At 39.1% G+C, this 25,493-nt stretch overlaps 1 protein-coding gene across 1 annotated transcript in view; it reads left to right on the top strand.

Moving 5' to 3' along the window:
- Positions 1-24,009, top strand: part of LOC100541557 (amyloid beta A4 precursor protein-binding family B member 1-interacting protein) — a 26,656-nt gene extending 2,647 nt beyond the window's left edge. The window contains exons 3-7 of the mRNA XM_031554021.1: positions 12,024-12,095; positions 15,113-15,200; positions 16,981-17,273; positions 21,672-21,749; positions 23,791-24,009. Coding sequence (XP_031409881.1) covers positions 12,024-12,095; positions 15,113-15,200; positions 16,981-17,273; positions 21,672-21,749; positions 23,791-23,994 — 735 coding nt within the window. The 3' untranslated portion in view covers positions 23,995-24,009. The remainder of the gene's footprint in view (positions 1-12,023; positions 12,096-15,112; positions 15,201-16,980; positions 17,274-21,671; positions 21,750-23,790) is intronic.
- Positions 24,010-25,493: the final 1,484 nt, after the last annotated feature.

Raw genomic sequence — 25,493 nt, 5'->3', positions numbered from 1 at the left:
GCCGCTGCGGGTGGCGGCGGTACGTAGCGGTGGAGCCCCGCGTTCGGACTGAGGCGGCCCGCACCGCGTGCTGCCCTCACGGGAATGCCGCGGTAACGTACGTACAGACAGTCCCCACGAGGTCTAAACTAAAGGTTTCAGCTTTGGATGAAATTTGGATGCTGGAATGCCTCCTGCCAGCAAAATACGCAGGATGCCATCACACCGCGGCACAGGTTGATTTGCTGAGGACCGTTCTTGCCCCACATTGCTCTCGTTTAGAGTTGATGTGGCTCCTGCTTGAGTGTTACCCTGTTAACCTCAGCTTCTGATATTTTGGCACTCGTTTTTCCTCTTTGGTTCTAGCTCCCCTTTGTGAATGATGTGAAACCCATGTTTTGCCATCTGACCCCAATAAAAAAAAAATACCCTTTTCAAATCTGACCCCGTGAGCATCACTGTTAGCTGGTGTAGGTGTGGCATTAGCAGGGCTGGGCACAGAGCAGTGCTCCATGAGACCTTGCAGAGGGCTGTGCTGGGCGACCTGCTCCAGCTGTACAGGCTCCCACTCGTTTACCTTTACTGACTTTACAAATTTGTTTTCTAGAGACTTGGTAAAGAATGTGAATTTGGGTTAAAACTTATTTTAAAACAGAATGTTTAACTTCTTTCTTCTATTTCCCCCTGTGGGCTTGCTAAGGAGTCTATTGCATTTAATTGTACCTCATACTTTGTGCAAGCTTTGCTTAAAAATGGAAATAATGTGGTTAGAAATATGGATTATAAATATCTTTGGGACGTTTAATGAACAGAGCGTTGCACAGAGCTGAGTAATCCTTGCTTTATGTTCTTAGAGAATTTGGGTCCATCTGGGAGCATGGAAAATTGACTCTGAAAGGGTGTTTTTAATCATTTCCCCTTCCTTATTTCTTTTTCAAATACCTCCTGTGGGTACTGCAGATACTTCTGGCATTGGGAGAAAAATATGACTGATGGCTCAAAGTAATTATTGAGTAAATTGTGTTTTAATTGCTCATGCTGGAATTTGTGATTATTTGATGTGCAGTATCTTCAAGCAGGGTATGAGTTCTTTGAAGTACTGGTTTATTTCATTATCAAATATTTATTCCTGCTTAGTTTGATTTTTACAGGTTAAAAGACTAAATCCTACTATAATTGAGCAGTATCACACACAATAACTCATGCATTTATGAGTCAGTGTAGAGACTTGATCTTTCTTAACGAGTAAAGCTGTAGAAACTAATACATTTGGGGGGATAGTAACTTGCACAGGGGACAGCTAGTTTAGCCATGGTCTGAGGTTTCTTAGGTAGTAATAAATTTCCCAAATTCACTAAGATTTTGTTTTGCTGTTTTTCACCTTTCCTGTTAGCAGAAAAGGAACTGATGTCTTACAGCTATAATTCAGTATGGAGTGAGGGGAGAGGTGAGGCTTGGGTAACCAGTGCAGGGATCAGCAGTTGTATCTCATCCTGAAAATATCTGGGAAGATTACTGGTCTGGAGTACTCCTGGAGCTGAGAGGAGAGACTGCTTCTTTCAGGAGAGAACTTGTCTGTTTGCAAATCACAAACGTCCATCATTCAAGGAGGAGATCTGGGAACGTGGATTTTCTTGAAAGAGCAGTTCTATTTCAGAGGTTCTATTACAGGGATATACCTCAATTAGATTTTACTGCATATCATTCAGGTAGATAGAAACGGCCCAGTCCTTTCTAGCTCACTCTGCAAACTATCGATATTTTTCTTTCCAGTAAATCTTTTCATCTTTCATTTCATAACATCTTGACTTGTTTTGTTTTATGCTTATCTGACCTGTAGTGACAGTGACTTCACATTGTCAGGTGCTGATCTGAGGCAAAAGTGAAACTCAGCTGTTTGGTTACCTGCAACAGTATACTGTCTTAGCTTGTTTCTTTTTGGAGATTTCTAGTGACAGTGAGATGCATCCATGCAGATGACCGCTCCCACCTCCCAAAATACTTGCTGGACTTTATAGGTAGAGTCCTCCTCACTCATCTTCAAACATTACCATGTTAGTTAGTCACCAGAGGTTTTTAGTTACCTTTATGGTCGACTGAGAGAGAGAGAGATGCTTGTCAAATTTGTTCTGCTGCTCAGTTTTAGACAGCTACTCATCATGATCTATAAAATTGCCTTTGTTTCTCTTCACTGACTAAAAAAAAAAAAATCTAGGATAACGAGGTTGGATGCAAATGTTGTAGAAACTTCACCATGTGTCTTTTCATGATTAGGAGTGACCTATAATACAGTATTGTTTCTCTTGAAAAAGCAAATGTTTAGCCAGCTTTCCTTATCATCCTGCATATTGATTCATGGCTACTCTAGATATTAGTTCATGTGCTAGAGTGGAAGATAGTCATTGCACTGTGAAAGAAACCGAGGTGCCTATGTCCTCCTTAGATTCTGTAGGAAACTTCTGCGCATTTGCATGAACACCCATTCCTCACCACAGCTCAATATTAATTTATAGCATTGCTACTGAGCTATGAATGAAAAGGAAGCACAAATAATTTTTATCTGACTTAAAACTTTAATGTGGGAATTCGCAAACTAGTTTGGTAATGATTGTTGAAAAAGTGTAACTTTGTCATTACTTTCTAAGCCTTTCTTCTAATGAATTGACATTTTAGATTGGTGGCAAGCAGTTGTAACTTTTGCTACCAGAAGCCACATCAGATTGCAGACAGCACCTATTCTTGTTGAAAATTGATCCAACATGCCATGAGCTTAGCTTCAAATAAATCAGTGTTGTTACAGTTATTAAGGTAAATAGGAGTGTTCGGGGGAGTGGGTGCATTATAAATCCTCCAAGAAAAAGAAGATTTCAGTGTATATGAACAATTTTTTTTGTGCAACTTTGTTTAGAAATATATCCAGAGGCATTACTGGTCTAAATTTTGTACCCTCAGCATATCTTATCATTTTTACTTTCACCCTGTGTATTTGCTTGCAGTCTAAAGCAGTAGCTGTAAAACCATGACATGTAACACTAATATCTCACTGTGTATCTGCTATTAGTGATGAGCTGACCCTTTGTGGCTAACAACACTGACTGAGGAAAGTTCTCGGTTGTACTCAGACCATTTAACTGACATAATAAACACAAAATGTTTATTTGGTGAAAATTTTTTCATCTTACCCACACCTGCCAGGAAGAGGGGGAGAATACAGAGAACAAGTCTGCAAATAGCAACACTCCTAGTCCCTCGAGCTCAGAGAGATAAGAATCATAATCATAATGGCACTAACTGGATGCTTTTACTAATGAGAGTTGCAAATGACTTTCTGAGTCTCCTGTTTTAGGCAAAATGGTGTCTGCTAGAAGGCAGTTTACCAAGGGAGTAGGAAGGCTCCACAGAACAGTCCCTGTCAGTCACTTCCTGGCATGCAGTCCGTAGCAAATGAAAAGTTGCTTCTCAGTGGCCTTTGTTGTTTGATTTTGGTGCTCGTCTTTGATATCCCAGGGTACAGACACGTTATTACTTTTCTTCTTCTCCTTCTGAGAAGGATTTTTGTAACCTTTCCAGCATTACAAGGCCCGCCCCATTCTCTTGCTTGTTGTGGGAATTTCACTGAAGCACAGAGTCAAGAAGAATGTATGGGCCCAATAAGTCCTTCTGAATGTGTTTTTTTGTCTCTGATTGCAAATAATAATAATAAAAAACAGTCAAATCTGCATTACTGTTCTCAGTGCTTTTTGACAAAAGCTTACATTTGGAAGGTCTGCTATACACATTGATTGGAGTGAGTTGGTGAGGTCACCATGAGCACAGATAACGTTCCCAAAGAGTTGTGGTTACAACTTAGTTTTGTACTTCGCTGATCACATCAGACCTGATGTATAAGAGAGACAACAGAAAGGAGACAGTTGGCTTTAGGTGTCAGTCCTAGGAAGGGATTCAGCATAAACATAATTCCACTTTTGTCCCGCAGTAGCCCTGCTCTTCCATGAAATTCAGTAAAGCTTTTCGTATTTGCCACTTGGTTGACTTTCTTTGTCTCCCCTCTGCCATGATGGAGTTGTTATCTTTGAGCAGATCGGTTGTTCTAACCCTCCTGAACTTGGTCAGGAAAGAAAAGAGTGAGGCAGTGGCATTTCCTTATCATGGAAGGAAAACCATACAGAAATGGAACAATAATGGTGGAAATGTCACAAGATTCTTCTTCTCTAGCTACATTTTCTTCCTGTTTCCTCTGTGTGGTTTAGGGCTTGCTGGTCTGTGGCAAGGCAGCCACAGCCATACCAATATAGCACCCCATCCAGTGACTCCAGGCTTCCTCCTAGCCTATAAATCTTTGTCTGAAACCTATTACTTATTGCTGTTTCTGATCACTGTGTGTTTTGGTGAAAAAATACTGTGCTTAAAGTTTGTATGGTAACTTTCATTCCTTTTATTCTCTTTCTAAATTTGTCATGTTGTTTCCATTTTCTGATATTTGGCATACCTTCATTCAGTAGAATACTGCAGGAGATGAGCAGGTTTTCCCGCATTGTGGATCCATCTATTGCTTTCTCTCTTGTGTGTGGGCTTCCGTTTTATGCTGGTTAGCCAGTCTGTGAATGCAGGGTCAGTCTGCCTGTGGATTTGAAAGCTAAATATCAAAATCTTTTTTTGGTAGGGAGCCACAAGACAAGCCCCCTATCACTCAGTGACCTGGGAATGAGGGAATTCTGGGAGTAGCTTAATGATAGCAATTGGGAATGAAATCCTTAGCCATCTGCTCCATTGCAGGGCAGAGTGAGGCTGAGCAAACAGGCTGGATCCAGAATATACCAACAATTTAACTTTTTTTACTTGCTGGCAATTTTTAAAAATGCAAAACAGTGTTGCTTCATCGTGTTAGTTATGTATAGCTGTGTTGGGTAACTGGAAGAAAAAAAAAAGGAAGGAAAAAACAACACCAACATCAGCAAACATAGATTATGGGAAGGGGAATAGATAGAAGCAATTTGTCCAGCTTGCTGCCTTTTCCAGAAGATAAATCAGGGCAGAGGACATCCTATTGCTGTGTGCCAGAAATTTGGCTTAGAACTAGGAGTTGTTTCTTCAGCCAATTCTGCATGAAGATGTAGTCTCTTTTTCTATCATTTAATACTTTGTGGAGAATTTGTGCGCTCTGTATAGCTCTCAGTGGGAAAATCCCCAAGCTGGACCATTCTGCAGTAAATAATTGTGACAAAGGGAAAATGAGATTACAAAGTCTGTACAATATTTCTTTAATGCTGTTAGACCTAGGCCAGACTGAAGCATGTTATCTGCTGAGAAGACACTATGTAAAGAACAGAAGTGGCACTGCTTCCTAGCTCCATAAAAGCAGTCCCCTTTTGGAGTTGACAGGGGACTCTGAAGTGAAGATAAAAATGTCTATTTCAGGCATGCAGTCAATTTAGTCAGCAAGTTGTCTCCACAGTGGTTAGCATCATGTATTTCAGAAGAAGGTATAAGAAATCCTTTGCTAAGAGGCACTATCTATCTTGAAACCTTTGCTCAGATTCCAGATTGGTAAAGCCTTCATTTTGGGCCGTGAAGTACGAGGTTCATCATTCATACCTGTGTTTCCGTGTTGACCTGTGTTGACCTTATTGCAGCCTTTCAGTACCTAAAGGAAGCCTACAAATAGGAGAGGAATCAACTCTTTGAAAGGTTAGATAACAGCAGGACAAGGGGAAATGGTTTTAAGTTGAGGGAGGGAAGATTTAGGTTGGATGTCAGGGGGAAGTTCTTTACTCTGAGAGCGGTGAGGTGCTGGAACATGCTGCCCAGAGAGGCTGTGGATGCCCCGTCCCTGGAGGTGTTCAAGGCCAGATTAGATGGGGCCCTGGGCAGCCTTGTCTAGTTTTAAATGGGGACATTGGTGGCCCTGCCTGTGGCAGGGGGGTTGGAGATTCTTGATCCTTGAAGTCCCTTCCAACCCTGGCCATTCTGTGATTCTGTTTCTCTAGAATACTAACACTTTTTCAGCTATAACTGTGTTTAGAGAAAACCAACTCAGCAACTTACTAACTCACTGGTTTTGGTGATAAGTTTTGTGGGTACACTGTGCAAATTTCCTGGAACAGTTGTGCAGACTTTCGGTTTCATTTAATATCCTATCCTTTTTGTGTTATAAACCAGGGCAATACGATGCCTCAGTAACTTCCTCTGGCTCTTAATGCACTTTTTAATCACACTACTTTCCCACTGATCTGTGATCTGGGCTACTTGTGGGTTTCAAAACACTGTAGAATTCATTCCACTCCAAAAGGCATTTAAGCGTTAAGCATTCTGCTAGGAGAAGGTAGTGGTCACCTGGATTGTCAAACAGCTGATGTTTATTTGGGTGGACTTGGAACTTTGACATTCGTGTGCTACACTGCAGAGACTAGGAGGTGAAGATGTAGTTTCAATCTTTTTACGTGACTTGTAAAAATATAGTTTGTCTATTTTTATCCTTACTGTTTGCTTGTGTCACAGCTTAACAGTAACAACAATGCTTTGTGTCTGTAACCTCTACCAGATGACTAAGTGGTTCCTGACATGGTTCCTCTCACAACTCTCCTGCATGTTTTTGTTCTACTGATATCACATTGTTCCTTGTTCCTCTTTGTTTTTCTATAGCCCTTTGGTTCGTTAGACTGCATCAACTCAACTGAGACAGTGTTGCAGAGATGGTAATCTCATTTGTGATGCCGTTGGTGTTTCCTGTTCATATTACACAAGGGCTTCAAGCTTGTTTTCAGATTGCAAGTGCAGAACCTTGTTACCATGTGACTTAGACCACTCATCCTGTTGAAAGGGGCTGGCTTTCAGTAGTTCTTGCAGAGGTATCAGATAGTAGCAGCTCTAACTTTGCTTGGTACCATGCCTGCTCTGAGCTAGACAGTATAATCAGTTAGCTTTCATGATTGGTTGGGTTTTTTTGTGTGTGTGCATGTTTTTTTGTTTTTATTTTGTTTTTTTTATAGTTTCTTTTTTAAGGTAAATTTTGTGCTGTTGTTCTGTTGCTACTGTCTACTGTCTACTTGGCTTTCTGCCAAGGGATGATGGTTCTATCCGACAATTCCATTCCCTAAGTATTGTTCATGGGCACTGTGCAGTTGTCTTATGTAAATGTCCACATTGATTATAAACTCTAGTGACAGTGTTGGTGGACGAGGGAAGAGAAACAGATCTCATATGCCTTGTCTTGTGCAAGGCTTTTGACACAGTCCCACCCAAAATCCTTCTCTCTGAATCAGAGACACACGGATCTAATGGATGGACTGTTTGGTGGATAATGAATTGGTTGGATGGCCACATCCAAAGAATTGCAGACAATGGCTCAGTGTCAAAGTGGAGACCAGTGATGAGTGATGTATTGAGACTGGTACTGTTTAATATCTTAATTAATAACGTGGGCAGTGGTGTCAAGCACAGTCAGCAAGTTTCTGGATGACACCAAGGTTAGCAATGAAGTTGGTACACAGAAGGAAGGATGCCATCCCTGGACAGGCTTGAGAAGTGGGCCTGTGTGAACTTCATGCAGTTCAACAAGGCCAGGTGCAAGGTCCTGAATGTGGGCTGGAGCTATCCCAAACATCAGTGCAGACTCGAGGATGAGTGGATAGAGAGTAGCCCTGCAATGAAGGACTGTTGGATGAAAAACTGGATATGAGATGTGTGCTGTCAGTCCAGAAAGCCAATCCTAAGCTGCATCAAAAGAGCGTGGCCAGCAGGTTAGGGGAAGTGATTTCCCTACCTTCTGCTCTGTCGTGAAACCCCACATCAGTACTGTGTTCAGATCTGGGGCCCCCAGCTCAAGAAAGAAGATGGACCTATTAGAGCAGGTCCAGAGGAGGCCATGAGTATGCTCAGGAGGCTGGAGTACCTCTCCTAAGAAGAGGGGCTGAGAGAGTTGGGGTGATTTAGCCTGGAGAAGAAAAGGCTTTTGGAAGAACTCATTGTGGCCTTCCAAGACTTGAAAGGACTACAAGAAAGCTGGAGAGTGATTCTTTATAGGGGAGTAGAGTGATAGAGTAAGGGTAACTGTTTTAAACTGAAAGAGGGGATATTAGGATAAGATAGGCAAAGGAAATTCTTTATTCCCAGGGCAGTGAGGCATGGGCACGGCTGCCCAGATAAGCTGTAGATGCCCATTGCATCTACATGGAGACATTGCATGCACGGAGACATTCAAGGCCAGGTTGGGTGGGGCCTCAGGTGATCTGGTCTTGATGGTGACTGCCCTTCCCTTTCAACCCAAGCCATTCTATAGAATTGCAAAACTTTCTTCATTCTTAAAATAAATAAAGCGGGGGATGATTTTATTTTCTATAGAATCTATGTGGTAAAAAAGGTGACCACAGTGCCTTCTAATGGCATACAAGTACTAAAGACCAATAGCAAGTAACAAAGAAGAAAAAATGGCTCACACCCTCCAGTTATCAGCAACAAGAAGTGCAATCTGTCCAGAAAGGTGCTGCTCCTTTGGCTGCTAACTGTAAATGAGGATGAGGAGGGTCAGGTCCAGGCTCCACCCTTTCCAGACACTCAAATGCATTGGTTGCACCTGAGCTTCCTGGCTTAGCACCTTCTTACCTGGTGCTCAACCATTGGATCAGGCTGTGATCTCAAAATTCCACTGCAAACATCTTAATAAATCAATGTGTTTGCAACCATACAGAAATCACACTGGTTAGTGACAGAGTTTGTATTACAGACTAGCAAAGGTAGTTCCTGTTTTGCATGTCAGTGTGTGACAGTGGATTATATTAATGAAATTCTACTTAGCCTGCATAGGATTGTGCACTGGGAGACTGAGTGCAAGGACTGTTTCTTTGTTCTTGTATCTGAGCAAGGAATTTCTTTTTTGTGCCCTGGAGTCCTGGATCAGCCCTGTGAGAACACAGGATAATGCACTGCCCACAAAGTCTGTTTCTCATGCAACTACAGTAAGTTGGGTAGCTTTCCCTGCATCTGCTGAATTTCTCTGTGGTTGGAGGTTAGATAATTAAATTCTAACTTCCCACCATATAGCTCAAGACATCCAGAAATTTTCTTTCCTTTTAAAATAAAACTATGTAGGGAGTAGATACGTAGAAGCTGAAAGCTTTACGTGGCTCTGTTGCCAAGTTTAGAAATGCAGCACACAGGAGTTCTGTGCTGCAGGCTGCTTCTTGTGGAAGAGTTGGAGGTCCCCTCAGAGGGGCACCCGAATGGATATAAGTGTGTCTTTGGAAATGCCAACAAAGCCTATGACAGAAAAAGTGTCCCTCAGACTCAAATGTTGAAGGAGAAGGCAGAGCAAATATCCTGAAATCAGATTTTTCTTGGGGTAAACTGAAACACAAAGATGTTAGCGGTGTAAAGAGCTCTGTTATGCACCAGTCTCTTTCTTTAGATTTAAATGATTGAAATGATTTTAAGACCTAAGTGACTGCTAAATCTCAAATTGAGAAGGTAACAAAAAAAATAGGATAAGAAGGTTTGAGGGGCTTGTGGTAAGTGGCAATATAAATAAATGTACTGATGAGTCAAAATGCAATGAGTTGATATTTCTGTTTTATATAAACCTTGTGAGAGTTTAATATGCATGGAACACACAGTGAGACTTCGTGGTTAAAATAGAAAGCTGAAGAGAATATGCACAGTAGGTAAACCGTGTGAGAAATGTGGGAGTATTAGAAAAAAAAGGCAGCTTTCATCAGGAAATGAGAGCTCAGTGGAGATCTGAGGATGTAAAATTTGGGGGGAGTAAAACAAGGGAATACCTTTTCCTGTTTATTGGTGTCAATTCAAAAGGGGGTATAGAAGGCTCAGCTTAAGTGTCAGTCACATTAAAAATACGTTTGTTTCAGATGTTTGCCTTTTCAAACCACTATTTCCTCTTTTTATTTTAATTCTCTTTTCTCTGCTTGAAGTCTTCTGCATAACATGGGAAACACTGTGAAAGTACTGACTTTTCAGTTTAATTTATAGTGATTTTAAGAGTTATTATTAGTAGTGCTATATACAGGATAGCTACAGATATTTTAGTAGATATAAAGGAGGATTGAGTCTGTAACTCAGTATTCTTCTGGAAGCTTAGGTAATTTTTTCTCCTTTTTTGTTAATAATAGCTTAATACAGCTGCAGGTTTCACTTTGAGTTTTTGGTTGAATAACTTCAAGGCTATTTATAAATAAGTTAAAAAAAGAAAAAAAAAAGATTCTTCTGGTCCTATATGGAGCAACATCTGCCTTGAATGGGCTAGTTCCCATGTCTGATTGTTGTTTTGTCTATTTGTTCCTTCTGTGGCACGGAGAGAAAATAAATGAGAATGGAGAGGAGTCCTGAATATGACGGAGCAAAGAAGAGAAGAGCAGACAGACACACTTGTGTTCCCCATTCCAGGCATTCATTTTACTGTCTTTTGTTTTCTAGCTCATGACAAAATCTGCAATGAATTTCGAAAGTTCTTATATTAGTCTAAGAGATCATCCAATGTGTTTTCATATAAAAATCTTTTCTTCACAGTTTGGTGATGGGGATGTTAACTTTTTTTCCTAAAAGAATTCAAGAGAAAAAGGCAGAAACAAGTAGGAAGAGTGGCTTGGTGATGGGTTGCAATGATAGATATCTGCTCATGGGAAGTGACACTTGAAAGGGATGGACGCTGACACACTTCCTTCTTGATGCAAGTGTTCTGGCCCATGTGCTTGAGGTGTAAAAAGCCCTAATGTTAAAATTTATATGATTGGATAAGAAAAAATCACTAGTGACTAACTCTGATGTGGAAATGTCATAGTGAATTCATAGTGAATTATTTGCACTTTGCTTTTCCATACAATCATTTTATTTCCCCATGAATCAAATGAGTCTGAATATTCAGAAAATCATATAATTGCAAAGAAGATATTAATTTATTAGTACCTTTAAAAAAAAAAACAACCAATAATCTGGTTAAACTGTTCAGTAATACAGTATTCAGTTCTCTGTTGTTGGTTTGTTTTTTTTTTCAGTAAAATAATTTCAGTTGGTTCATGGAACTAGTATGATGTCTTGTTCCTGAAAGTAAAACTGAAACAGCTAAACACACAAAAACATACAAACAGCTACAGCTGATAAGGTCCTCAAAGTCAGAGAAAACAGGAAGGTGTAAAATATTTGTTACCTAACTACTGATGAGACACATATCAGTATGAGCTGCAGCTCCAGTTCTTGTCTTAAATAGGTCCAACTTTAATCTGTCTGATCAAATAATTGTCATTTGCATATCTCTTTTATGCAAATTGATTCTCCATGTACCAGATAAGCTGCTACACAGTTATTAATTTGAAGATATGAATTAAGATTTAGTAATTATGCACGCGACCAGTATACTGCTGGATCTACAAAAGCTGATTTTTATGGAGAAAGATCTGTAGGATTCATACAGTGAGCCATTCAGTGGGTTGGTCAGCTGGAAATGAAGCAGATGAGATGACTTCAGCTTTCCATTTGCTCACTCGTGTGACATGCTGTTAACAGCATTCAGTTCCCAAATCTTTAAGTCTTGGATTTCCAGGACCTAAGAGAACTGTGCAAATTCAAAGCCCTGCTCCCAGTTGCCTGCACCTTATTCAGGTGACACTCTTTTACACTACTTCACTTCTTCCAAAGGAATTTACACAGGAGAAAGAGGACAGGGATTATAGCAGAGACATTATCTCCCTATGAATGTCATTTGGTGCTGTCCTCACATCCTGACTCATGTGACAGAAAGCACCATTATCATGCAGCCCTGTAGATGCTTTCCTTGTCTCAGTGCTCAGTTGCTTTGAGGTTGGTTAAAAATGAAGTTCTGAGTCTACTAGTATTTGAAAAAAAATAGTGAAAAATATTGAGGCAAAAAGTTGGTTATGTACCTAGTTGTAACCAGGTCCTGAACAAGACTATACCCAGTAAACTCCAGGGGTACTTGGCATCTCCAGTGGAATTCTGCAAATCCTCTGGTTTTGACCATTGCTGGCTTTGGAATGAATTTGTGATGATTCATTGCCTGTGGATTTTTTTTCTTTCAGATGGAGCAAACGTGTGATGATATAGATGAAATGTTCAGCAATTTACTTGGGGAGATGGACATGCTAACCCAGGTAAATCATTTTTTTCCCAATCAAAATTCTTCTGAGAAACCTTCAACTAAATTTCTCTGCCTGACATTTAAACCACGTGGCCTGTAGAAGAAGGGAATATTAGTGCAGGCTAGATAGTTATAGAGATATAACTGCTTATGAAAGATGCTTTCTCAAAAACAAGCAAACAAATAAATAAGCAATTTATATCCTTCTTGGACTCAGTCCCAAGAAGCTGAAAGATTCTGAGTTTGAGTCAATTTTCAGTTATGAATGCTTTGCATACATGGGTAAATGAGATATAGCCTGCGTATCATTGTACGCGTTGGAAATAAAAACAACATCTAATATTATCTTGAATGTATTCATGTAGCAATACAAGTCATCTTTAGATATGCCAAAATATTAAATTACAGCTAGGGTAGCATTCAAGGATTTATGGAGACATTATTTCCAGTGCAGAATACAGTCCCTAGAGGAAACTATAAAACAGCAGGAGCCTATTTCTAAACCTACAGTTATGGAATACTTCCTGCAAAGCCTGATAAAGGAGAATTTTTATTTCTAAAAAACACAAGCTCTATAAATTTGTTGTACTTTAATATATGCTTGTTTGAAAACACTTAAGCTATTGTCTTAGATTGTGTGAGTTTGATTGCTTACAGCCCCTGTTTTGAGATATCTTTTTTACTGGTAATTCCCAATCTTGCCAAATTAAATACCAATAATTGTGAGCCACATAATGGGGATTGTGCTTAAATAAGTGGCTTTGTATGAAAGCCAGGATTCGTTATTACTTTCCTAGCTGTCAGATCCCAATACTTTGCTCCTTGATAGCTTTTCACCTTCTTAAGAGCTTTTTGTGATCATGTATATTCACTATTCGTGTGTGTATATAAAGAGAATTTCTTTTAGGGTAATTTCATTTCATTATTGTGCTTTGAAAATTGACAAAAGGCTGCTTGTGATAAATTTTACTTGCTCAGATTAGGCATGATATCATGTGTGTAGGGGGGAGAATAAGAGTGTGAGCTTTTCCACTCAGTGGTGCAGATGGGACAGGATGCATTTCTAAAACCAAGACTGTCTCTCCTCCTCCCTAATGTGCTGACATCACCCCTTCCCTAAACTCACGTGTACTTCATTCCTCCCTCTCTCCCTACTTACACCAAGTTGATTTTTATGAGAGTATTAACACAATAGCAGTGTTTAAAGTCATCAGTGCTTTGGTTTCCAGCTCCAGTTGGTTTCTACAGCTTGAGAAGAAACCAGCATGTCTTGGGTGGGTAATAGGTGAAAAGAGTTGACAAGAAAAACATTTATATTGATTTTCATGAAAAATAGCTCTCGGTTTCAGGCAGCTCAGAAATGTAAATGGCCCTGGTACAAATCGACAATGAAGAAAATGTCGTACTGGAGCTTGTTAAATGAATGAAGTAATCCTTCCATTCTGTGCAGCGTTGCTAAGATCTCAACTGGGAAATTTTGTCAAGTGTTAGCAGTGCATTTTGAGGAGAAGGTCAACTTGAGAAAATCCGGAGAAACGTAATGGGAATTATGAGAAAAAGAAACATGACTTATAAGAAAAGATTGCACAGGGGTTGTTTAGTCTAGAGAAGACTGCTAACAATCTTAAAATACGTAGAAGTCAGCTTCATAGCAGAACATTTGGTTCCCCATGTCCACTGAGAGTAACAGTACAGGGAACAGCCTTCAGCTGCAGCAAAGGAAGTTTAGCTTAACCTCTGAAGAAAGGTTTGATGGCGGGGATAGCAGTCCCAGAAGAGAAGCAGTAGAACAGAGGGCAAGAGGAAATGTTGGATCTCATCTGGTTGGAAACTTCAAAAATGAGGTTAACTGTTCTTTTGTCAGATGTGTCCAAGGTATAACTGACTGGTAGTGGGACAAGTCTAGACAACTCCTTGAAATTCCTTCGAGTCTTGTCTATGGTGTTTGCTTGTTACAGCTGTAATCTTCTTTAATGAGGAATAGAAGTGGAATTTATCTTCACTGTATGCAGTTTTCCTGATTTACAAAGTATTGCTTCTATGCTTGTTTCCTAAACTACAAGCCACGAACTAGGAATTCTCTATTTAACTATGAAGATTTGCAGTTTCCATTGCAAACAGCAGCATGTTTTGCTGTTGGTTAGCTGGTGTTGTTTTCAAACATCAGGAGAAAACAAAACCAAGATTTTATATTAGTAAATATAATGCTGGAGCAAGCGGCACTGCACAGCTCAGATCTGCGCGTACGCAGCTAAATTTCACACACCTCTTCCCAAAAAACTCAAAAAGCCTTTCAAAATGAGTCTGGCTTTTCAGTGTCCCTGTTGGAGGCTGAGAGAGTTGGGGTTGTTTGTTTAGAGAAAGCTCCAGGGAGACCTTACAGTGGCTTTCTGGTACCTAAATTGGTCTATAAAAAGCTGGAGAGGTACTCTTTATCAGAGAACGTAGTGATCGGACAAGGGGTGATGGCTTTAAAAATGGAAGAAAGTAGATGTAGATACAGAAGAAGGAGAAATTGTTTACTATGAAATTACTGAGGCGCTGGAACAGGCAACCCAGAGGAGCCGTGAATGCCCCATTCCTGGAGGTTGATGGGGTCAGGTTGATGGGGCCTTGGGAGATCTGGTCTAGAGGGAGGTGTCCCTGCCTGGGCTGTCCCCCCCTGGCAGGGGATAGGAACTAGGTGATCTTTAAGGTTCCTTTCAACCTAAACAGCTCCATGAAATAGCCCCAGCCTGTGCTTTTTCCCAAACCATGCCCAGCTATTGCCTGACAAGAATGGTGGTTTGCATGGTTCGACATTGTATTGGGAAGTATGCAAACTGTTGAACACCTGGTATGAGACAGTGGTTTGGTCTTGTCTGTCTTTAGTTTATCAGTCTAGGAATAATCTCAGAAACTAGTGTGTTCTATTCTGTTTCTTGAAAAAGAATTGACTTAAACACGTCCTGGTAACTAACTGACAAATGTTAATGTCTGTAATAGTAGTTATATCATTAAAACACTTTCCTTTTTCTTTTACCTTAACAGAGTTTAGGAGTGGAGAATGTACAAACTCCATCCCCCCAAGTGACCAACAAGGAATTCAGCTTTACTGTAGGTTTTAAGGATTTAAACGGTAAGGAGTTGAATGGACTCATTCATTTTTATACTTATTTTAAATACTTCACAGAAACAAATGTGACGAAAAGCTTCAAACACCTCTGATCTAAAATAAAGTATAGAAAAAAGAACTGTTTTCTGGAGCAGTGGTATGTTTGTGTGTCTCAGTATAGGAAACTTCAAAGGGACCAAGTGTTTTTAAAGGGATGTTGCTTCTTATAAGAATCAGACTTTTTTACTATGTCTGAGCGTAGAGGGAAAGCAAAAAAAAGAAGTCCTCTGAAGTATTTTCAAAAAGGCAACCTTTTTGTGTAAAGATTTAACTTAATAGAAAACTGTGCTACCTCAGTGAGAAGTCAGAGCTGCGGAAGCTATAATGGGAAGTACTGGCTTCAGTTTCTTCCATTTTACATTACTTAGTCTCATTTTAGTTTGCACTGTCACTTCTGCATGTGCAGCTGCTTGCTTCCCTGACAAACTGAGTCAGGGAATTGATCTGAGCTTGAAAAAGAATGTGCTCTTTCTTGTGCTTTTTTTTTCTTTTTCTCTTTTTGCTGGGGGGCTGGTTGTTTGCATGTTTCCATTTATTTGAGCTGATTTCAACTAGTATTATTTTGCCAGAAAGAATTTGCCATTAAGCTACATAATGCCACAATGTCTCTACCAGCAAAGTTGTTAGAGATATCTAAATAGAGGATTGTAAGGCAGCTTTTCCACTGTAAAGAAAAGCTTATGTAAACACACTGTGAGCACAGCAGGTAAAGCAGAGGAAACTGAGATGGTCCAATGACACCATTCACTTTGTTTGATGAATGATCTATTCTTTGTTGGACTGTATTGTCATTTTTAACGTGTAGTTCAGGGCTCTCCATCTCTTTCCAAAATTCCACTTAAAACACTTACAGTTTGTGATTCTTTTCTTGAACTAGACTCTTCAAAGTGATTTAAATCACTGAATGCAGTGATTCTTATAGAACCCTTCTCTTTTAGAAAACTAAATTATCCTACAGGATGTTATTCCAAAGTATCTCTTACAACATCTCTAGTTCAAACAATCCAAAAACAAATATGAATTTCCAAAATGCAGTTTAAGATTTTGTCTTATGCTCCGACAGAATAGCAGAAATACTGTAACAAAAGTTACAATAGTTATATCTGTTTGATGATTTCAAAAAAGAGACTGTTTTGTTTGTTCTTTTCCTCAAAGGATCCTTAAAATCCTGCATATTACATGAGGTATGTCACAGAGGTTGATCACAAAACTACAGATGTGCTGCAGACACATCTTGTGGTTTTGGTTCATGTTAATTTTAAATCTGTAGAATAGTTCTAATATATGAAAATGTTCTTTATCTAGGTCTCAGTTAACAAGTTTGCTGTATGTTATAGCAAAACTTGCTGAGTATTCTTGCATGTACTAAAGATTAGATAAGTAAAAAGCATAATGGGAGCAAATTGAATTTCTTGCATCCATATAACTAAGCACGTACCCATAAACTTTGTTGAAACAGGGTCAGATTTCATAAAACACACAGATCTGAGACCATATCGATGAAAATGAAACTTCCTGTCCTGTTTAATTTGTATTCCTAGAGTTCCTTGTACTCAAAACTTCAGTGCGACCAGAATAATGGCCATTCCTAAAGCATGTTTGTTTTCTTGAACCCCTTCAAAATCCTTTCCCGTAACCCTTATATCTTACAGTAACCATGTTTCCTGTAATTTAATCTTCACCAAAGTGGTAACAGATTTTTTCATTGCGTTCACTCTTGATGTATTTTTTGTTTTCTATACAGAATCTCTAAATGCCCTAGAGGACAAAGACCTTGATGCTTTAATGGCTGACCTTGTAGCAGACATAAATGAAGTTGAACAGAGAACTTTACAAGCCCAGAAAAATACTTCTGGCTACCAGCAAAGTGTGGCCACTCAGCCTCCAACAGGCATGGATAATGACTTTTGTAGTAAATTAAGTCCCTGTGCTATCATTACGGGACAGTTTAAGAACGACTTGCCCCCTCCACCTCCAGCCCCCAATTTAGACCTTCCACCACCACCACCACCACCTCCTCCCGAACCACTCAGCCAGGTAAGTCTGAGAGGAATCTTGTTGCAAGAGTTCAATAACTTGTAATTTTAGAATTGGATTTGCATTTGAACAACTGTGGGTATCCAGTAGAAATGCATGTATAAGTATCTTAAGTAGAGTCTACACTAACAAAACAGCTATGAATTCTTTTATTTTGAGTGTGGCAGTTTCTGCCAGTTCCTGGACATGCTGCCCATTCCTTTTGCATTTCTAATAGCCATTCTGATAGCCCAAGACAGACCTTAATCATTGGAAATGGTTTACTATAGTGAAAGATTTTTACTGACTTTTTTTTTTTTTAATAAGCATTGATCAGTTAGTTATGGGGAGTTTCACTTTGACATCAGTGCAAAGGATGGCCAAATATCTCATCATTTTGTGAAGCTATCACTTTGTTTACTGCAGTAAATGCTACTGATGAGAAGGTTCTGTGAATGTTTCCCTTAGCAGTTGCTGAAATTATCAGTGAGTGCTACTTACAGACAATTGACTTACTGATATGCTAAAATTTCAGTTATCACAACCTCCTCCATGTTTGTTTTTCTTGCAAATCTGTTTTAACTGAAGTCATGCATGGCATATGTAGTAGAAGTATTTGAAGTTCAGTTCTTTGACATGAGATTGTGGATAGGGAGATAAGAATTTACCCTTCCAGTCCTGTAGGGAGACCGTGTGTGTTAGTAGCATGAGTCTGAAATCCTGAAAAATCTTGAAGTGTCTCTTTGAGTATTTATTGAGCACATAAGCTAAGATGGAGAGGAGTTGTTTACACTTAGGGAATGGAAAGATTTTAGGGAAAGTGAAAGGTACTCTTTCAGCTGGTGCAGAACTGTACCAGTCAGTTTTACCTAAAACTATGGGCAATTCATTGGAGCTTAAAAGCCTACACAAACTGAGTATGAATTACCTCATTATCACTGGTGCCTCTGCTTTTAGCATAATACAGGAAAAAAAAAATAGCAAAAGAAACAAAATTTGTTAGGAAGAGGATCTTGCTGATTATACTGGATAAAGTTTCATCTTATGTATAGGACTTTTTAGTGCTTGGTGTGAAGAATGAAAATTGTAAACATGGGAGGATCTTCACCATTTCTCTATGTCTCAAAGATAATAGTTAACTTCTGATCTTAAAGGAGAATCAACATTTAGAAGAACAACAACTAGACTTAATTCAGAAGCTGATATCTTTTATTTAACTATTATTATTATTATTATTTTATATTTACTTAACTATTATTGATACAGAAGAGATGCTGTCAAGACAAGCTCTGTCCACTGTGTTACAAATGTATCCCCACCTTGGTTTAGACTGGTGACCTTTAGGGAAGTACTAAATTTCTGAATAGTCTGATTTGGGAGCTGAGCATGTATGATCTGAAAGGGTGCTTGGTTAGGTGAGCTAAAGGCTGGCCAAACTGACAGGCTCAAGGGATAATAAATAAATGGCTGGTAACAAGTGGGAGCAACTGTGGAGATTATCCTGTTTAACATTTTTGTCTGTGACCTGAATGACAACATCAAGAATCATCTGCAGGTGCTCCCACTGAAAAGGAGTTGATGCCCTTTGGCTGCCACATTGGAAATGGAAAGTGAGCTGAGGTAGCAGGCCAGCAGACTGAGGGAGTCATTTGTTTTTTTTGGCACTAGTGTGAAGCCACACCTGGAAAATTGTAGCCCATTATGAATGTGAGCATCTCCAGCAGAGATGCTCTTGGAACTTTAATGAGGACGTGAAGTGATGAGGTCAGACTGATAGAGCTGTTCTTGTTGAGTCTGAAGGAGGGGAATAGGAAGTGGTGTAGTGACAACCTGAAATACCTGAAGAGGGCTACAAAGCTGGTGGAGCCAAATTTCTTCGCAGTAGTGGTAGACAGTATAACAAGGGGTAAAAGCTATGTTTTGTTGCTTTGTAGCTTCAGATAGCACATTAGAAGAACTTTTTTTACTCTAAGTGCTGATGTAGGATTGAAACAGGTTACCCAAAGAGTTTACTGGTTCTCCATCTTTGGATTTTTTCCAAACTTTGCTGAGCAAAACCATAGCTTATCTGATATAATGTTGGTAACACTCCTGCTTTGATCTGGGAGTCAAACTACAGACCTCCAGTGCTCTCTTCCAACCGACACTTGCATGATGTGTTTTAAAGGTCACTGAAATCAACTGTGCTGTGCTGTTCAGTTCCTTCTGTGTTGTATTGAGCTCCCAATCTGCTGAAGCTTGTTTTCTGATAGCTGTTATCCTGCATAACCTGAGGGTCAAACAAGATTTCTTGGCTGAAAAGAGGTTACACTTGCTAAACACAACTGGAATTTTAAATGCACAAGTGCAGCTGAAACTCACCTCCGTCTTCCTCAGTTAAAATGGGACTCTGGGACTGTGTACTGAGTTGAATCTCTAGTAGCATGTCCTGGTCTCTTTCCAGGTACAGGAGGAGGGCAGAGAAGGATGAGAACAGGAAACAGAGGCATTTCTAATGAATCTATCAGCAATATTGGTTTTCCTCATTAAGGCACTGAATCTGCTTTCTGTTCCAGTTCTTGCCTCATTTTCTGGTACAGATTGTGTTGAAATACTGATGTTGTTCTTGCTGTATGGCTTGCTGTCCATGCAGAAAGTTACCTATAGGGCTATAGGTGACAAGACGAGGGGAAATAGCCTAAAGTTGCGCCAAGGTAAGTTTAGGTTGGACGTTAGGAAACACTTCTTTACAGAAGGGGTGGTTAAACATTAGAATAGGCTCCCCAGGGAGGTGGTTGAGTCATCGTCCCTGGATGTGTTTAAGAGCCGTTTGGATGTGGTGCTTGAAGGTAGGATTTAGCAGAGGGTTGTTAGAGTTAGGGTACTATGGTTAGGCTGCGGTTGGACTTGATCCTTGAGGTCCCTTCCAACCTGAGTAATTCTATGATTCTATGATCACACAAGCTATAACGTGAATGATGGAGGTTATAACCATTTAAAATAAGTATGAAAAGACCTGATTTCAAATTAGTATTTACTGTCTTTGTTAATGAGTATTTGCTTTGACATGACATTTCTGCTCAACAGAGTGATTTGCCACTGTAAATGGAAAATTTTGTTTCATCAAAATCCATGTCTAGCCAGGATTCTTGATAGGTGATTCCTGAACAAATCAAGTCTGACATTTCGTTATGGTTTTGTGTAGTCAAATGAGCATAGTGTTAATTATTCCCATTACATCTGTGATACTAGGGCTCTATTCTATAACCTTTCACTGTGACACAATTGAAAGATATAGCATTTCTTTCAAAGAAATGGAGAGCTTTCTCATGAATTTCCATCAACTCTGATGTTTATTTTTAAAACTGTCTGTAAGCTAAATAAAGCTTCTACAGTTGTATGTAGAATGTGATATTATCTGGATGACTTTTATGTGTTTCTATTTGAAGATCCAGAAAACACTGTGACAACATTGTGGAGGGAGAATAAAACTTCTAACCTGTCAAAGTATTTCTTTAAAAGTGCTACAATTTTTACCTGGTAGCTTATTTATTTTATATAACTTCCTTTCTCTATATTGAAAAAGATGAAGGCTGTGAAACTTCCTCATCTCAGGTGAGAAGTCTGTTGCACAGATTTGTACAATGTGTGAACTCAGTTCTGTACAGGTCACATGAAAGTGAAGCCTGAATTATACCTGCATAAATTTATCAGCAGAAAGTCTACCTGCATGGTGCTTGGACTGCTTTAGTTGAGATGCTTTTCCTGCTTCTTGCAGGGTAGTGTTTCTGAGATGGTAAGTGGAAGACCAGAGTGCAAAAGGCTGTTTACACTTCCCCCTTCTGAACAGTGGAAGAACTGTGGAAGCCATTTCTATCCAATGGTTTCAGTTCAACCACAGAAGCTAGTCCGGGATTCTTGAAATTTCAGCATCTCTTAACCGTAGGAGTGCAGATTTTCATGCCCTTGGAGAGGAAAAGACATATGTGAATTCTTTGCCTGGCATTCATAGTGGGGGATTTGGCAACAGTAAAGAGTCTTGAAGCTCTCTTTTTCGGGTTGCACATCTTATCTTATGTTTCTGATACCTTATGGAATATTACGGAAATCAGTGATAAAATAAAGAATCTTTAGTGCATCGAGAGGGTTGTCAGTCAGCACACAGAGAACAGTCCCGTTTTCAAGCGTTCCTGTATCATTTGAGGAACAGTTCATTTAAGGGTTCTATGACTAGAAAACGAAATGAAGAACTGGACTTGTAAATCACAGCTTTGATGGGAGGATTTTAATTCAAGAAAACTGGGGATTCCCCGTAACTATGAAGTTTCTCATGGTTTTCCTTATGTTCTGGATATAAATAACAGGAAATAACTCTTTACAAGTGTATGTGAATTGCTGGCCTTACTTAACAAGTATAGGAATTATCTTGTGTCTTTTCAGGAAGAGCAAGAGGCAAGGGCTAAAGCTGACAAAATTAAACTTGCGTTGGAGAAACTGAAGGAAGCTAAAATAAAAAAGGTGAGCCTTAAAATAGTGAAATAAGAGCTACCAACTGACTATCTGTTATCATTATTCTCAATAATGAAGATCTTACTAAAAGCCATTAGGCTTTTTTATATTTTGTCTTGAACTTGTGACATCAACAAATATTCTGTGGAACTCTTGCCTGTACAGAGAATACTACCTCTGGGGGACTTATTCCTAAGAGGACCAACTTTCCCCTCCACATCCCCAGTGTTGGAGCAAAGCCCACAGTCCTGAAAGATTGCTTTAGAGAAAGTGGAAGGTATATAAAAGCGTTGCTTACTCAGGCTATGCTGATTTCAAAAGTATTAAGCTTCTCTTCTCGACCGGATATGGCTTTAGCTAATCTCAGTTAAATTAGTGAGGATCTTCTTGCTAAATCATTTCATGGCAGTGCAGTGATGTACAAAAATTTGCTCCAGACTAATTAGTTAAAAAGCATTCAGCCTATGTCTTTGCAGCACCACTAAGTATCATGTGAATATGCCTACTTGTCCTAAGCAATTGTTCCAGGTGAACTCAACAGAAGCTGCAGGTGTTCAGTAGCTTTGAAAAATGGACGTAAAGGAAAAACAGGCATGGCCTTTCAGTCTTGCTCAAGTAGGAGGTGTGAATCATAGGAGATCAGAGCCAGAAGGCTTTCAAAAAAGAATTGAAGCTTCCAGTAAATTTGAGAGTGTCCATGTTTAAGATGATTCCCACAGAACAAACCCGTGCACATTGTGCTACTTCTGAGACAGCGTACTGGGAGAATTTAATCTGGGTTGTCTTTTAGATCTGTAACAAATTTTGGTCACCTCCTTTTCCCCACAGTACTAGCAATTTTCCTTTGGGAGGAAACATTTGAAACTTTTTTTTTTTTACTTTTTTTTTTTTTTCCCCCCCAGTTACTGGATATTTGGAAATGTTGGGTGGAAGTTAGTGTCATTTCTGAATTCTCAGTTGCCTAAGTAGCTGTCAAGAAATCTAGTCTTCTCTGTTTTATGAAAATTTGGAAGCTGCCTGCATATTTCTACCTGCAGTCACCTATAACCAGATAAAATGTCCTTTTTTTTATCCCAGACAGATTTTAAATCATGCATGTACAACATTTCTTTCTCTGGATCATCTGTGCTGTGGCTCAGTTGCTTAGTTTAGAGAAGGTACTTAGAAGGGCTAGAATCAAAGCAAGTTCACTTTTCAGATGTAATGTAGATTTTTTTCTTGGGAATCCTACCTCTCTGCTTCTGTGTCGACTTTAAAAGAGATTCTGTTGCACCAAAGGCTCTCATACCCCCTTTTTAAAAGGAGCTATTTAAGCAAGATGCTATGGAAAAGTCCTTCCAACTCACCACTTTAGTTCCAGGTTCTCTGTACAGATCCTACAGACAATTGTTATTCTACTTTCAGTACTAATAGAATATTTGAAGTACTCTGCAATATATTTGCAGTGCTTTATCAGGTTTTACATACTTCAACATTTTCTTGTGTTGTTCCTCTCTGCAAAGATGCACGAAGTTTCTTGTTTAACAAATGCTTCACAATATAAAGGGACAATGAGTGTCTTTCAGTCAATGTAGACAAAGTAATCTGTTTGCTTATTATCAATTTCAGGTTAGTCTGTTGACATGGAAAAACTTGTTTTTCCCATGTAAAACTGAACTATATATTTCCATGCTAGTAGCTTTCATTAAAAACTGTAAAAGGACTGTGTCCTTTTCTATGTGGGTTCCCTATCAACCATTTTCCTTAATTAGAGATATAGTAGATTTAGAAAAGAGATTAACTTCTGCTTTTTCTCCATAGCAATTTCACCTTTCGTGTAGTAATGCACAGGGTAAAGTTCAATTTCCTTTTTTTGAGAAAAGATCTGTATTTTGGTGGCAACATAATGTCAGAGCTTCCAATCTGTTTTGTTCCCTGATCTCACTGTGCGACAGGGTGCGTTTGAATCAGTAATAACCTTCAGCCTTAATCTTTATTTGCATTAGCAGATTCAAGTTAGCCCATTATTTGCTTCTGAAATTAACTGAGCCTTCTGTGACTCTGTCCTCAGCTTGTTGTCAAGGTGCACATGTATGATAACAGCACTAAGTCACTAATGGTGGATGAACGTCAGGTGACACGGGATGTTTTAGACAATCTCTTTGAGAAAACCCATTGTGACTGCAGTGTGGACTGGTGTCTATATGAAGTCTATCCAGAGCTGCAAATTGGTAAGTGGTATAGGAGTAGGGTTATTTTTGATATATTATTTTGATATATATTATTTTAATATATTTATTAAGTAAATACATTGCATCTTATGCTAATTTTGAAATGTAATAACATTTCTTCTGCCTATGTGACTACTGGTATGGAAAATCCTAACCTAGAAGCTGAAGGAAGATGCAGGAATACACTTGGGCCATTCTTACTCTAAAATCAAGCCCTCCATTTGTCAGTGGTGCAGGCTGCAGAAGGCTCCTCACGCAGCACTATTTCCACTGTTCAGTTTTACACAGTCTGAAAGGATCGCATGAATTCTGAAATGATTGTTGAGAGAGTGACAGACCTAAACACACAAGTACTCAATTGTACTCTTTGAAGAGAAAATGCAGTGCTGAAGTGCACAGACTGTTACATACCAAACAAACAAACACTGTCATTAAACAAGACTCAGAAGCATTTCAGTTATCTCTGATGTTTTTCACTTCTGATGGTCATTTTCTTAAGCATTGTGAACAAAATATTGCACTTTGTTGGGGATGTTGCTCTGCTGATGATACCTTATAATTTAGGGAGTAACTACCCAGCTCTCTGGGTTCCTAACAAACAGCTGTGCAAAACATGTACATTATTAGTTGTGATATAAGGAGTTTTGTTTCAGAAAGACTTCAATGTTTGATTAAGAATGGAGTATTCTCTCATTCTAAGTTAATTCTAAGTTTTTTATTGTCTAGGTTGTGAAGGTATTTACATCAAAAGAAAATAGAAAATTGCCACAACTTTCTTTAAGAGTAGCATTCGATAGAGAAACTGGAAATTGTCAAACAGGCTTTAGCATTCTTGGTTTACAGACTCCAGCAGGTATACAAAAATACACAAAAAAGGTAAATATTAATATTGCAATTTAACAGGACCCCAGGAAAAATCAACCTGCTGAACTAAAGCAAAGAAATATAAAAATAGCTGGAAAAAGCCTGACTGCTCGTGGACAAGGAGGTACTCCTCTGCTTGTAAGAACAAAAGAGGCAGTAACTGCCAGTCTGTTCTTTCTACTCCGTTAAGATGATGCATGAAGCTGTATTGCTGCATTCTTTTGTACCAGCCTATCTTAATTAAGAAAAGACTGGAGGTGGCATTAGACCCTAGAGATGTCACAGATGTCACTTTGAATAGTTTTAAAGTGTTTTCTTATCTCAGACAGTTGCTTCCTCTGGTATTTTGTAACTTGGAGAAATGTGTCTGAGTGTTAAGGTGACGACGTATATTATTATATTTATGCTATGAATATTACAGAGAATGCACTGGGTGTCTTCATGATCTTGATAGACATTTTTTGAATTCGTCATCACACAATTATAACTAAAGATACTAGGGAGAGCATGTGTTATAAATGTTGAAGTGAACAGACCTTTTCTTTAAAAGTAAAAATTACTGATGTTGCTTTAGTCCGTGCTAAATCTGGTGCTTTGCACTCTATTAATACAATAAAGAGTTGTTCTTATAATGAGTAAAAACTATTCTAAAATCCAGGACAGAAGAAGAGTAGGAGAG

This window comes from Meleagris gallopavo, chromosome 6 (assembly GCF_000146605.3).
Source record: "Meleagris gallopavo isolate NT-WF06-2002-E0010 breed Aviagen turkey brand Nicholas breeding stock chromosome 6, Turkey_5.1, whole genome shotgun sequence".
Lineage (NCBI taxonomy): Eukaryota > Metazoa > Chordata > Aves > Galliformes > Phasianidae > Meleagris > Meleagris gallopavo.
The sequence above is the reverse complement of the archived record's forward strand: the minus strand, read 5'-3'. Positions and strand labels throughout refer to the sequence as shown.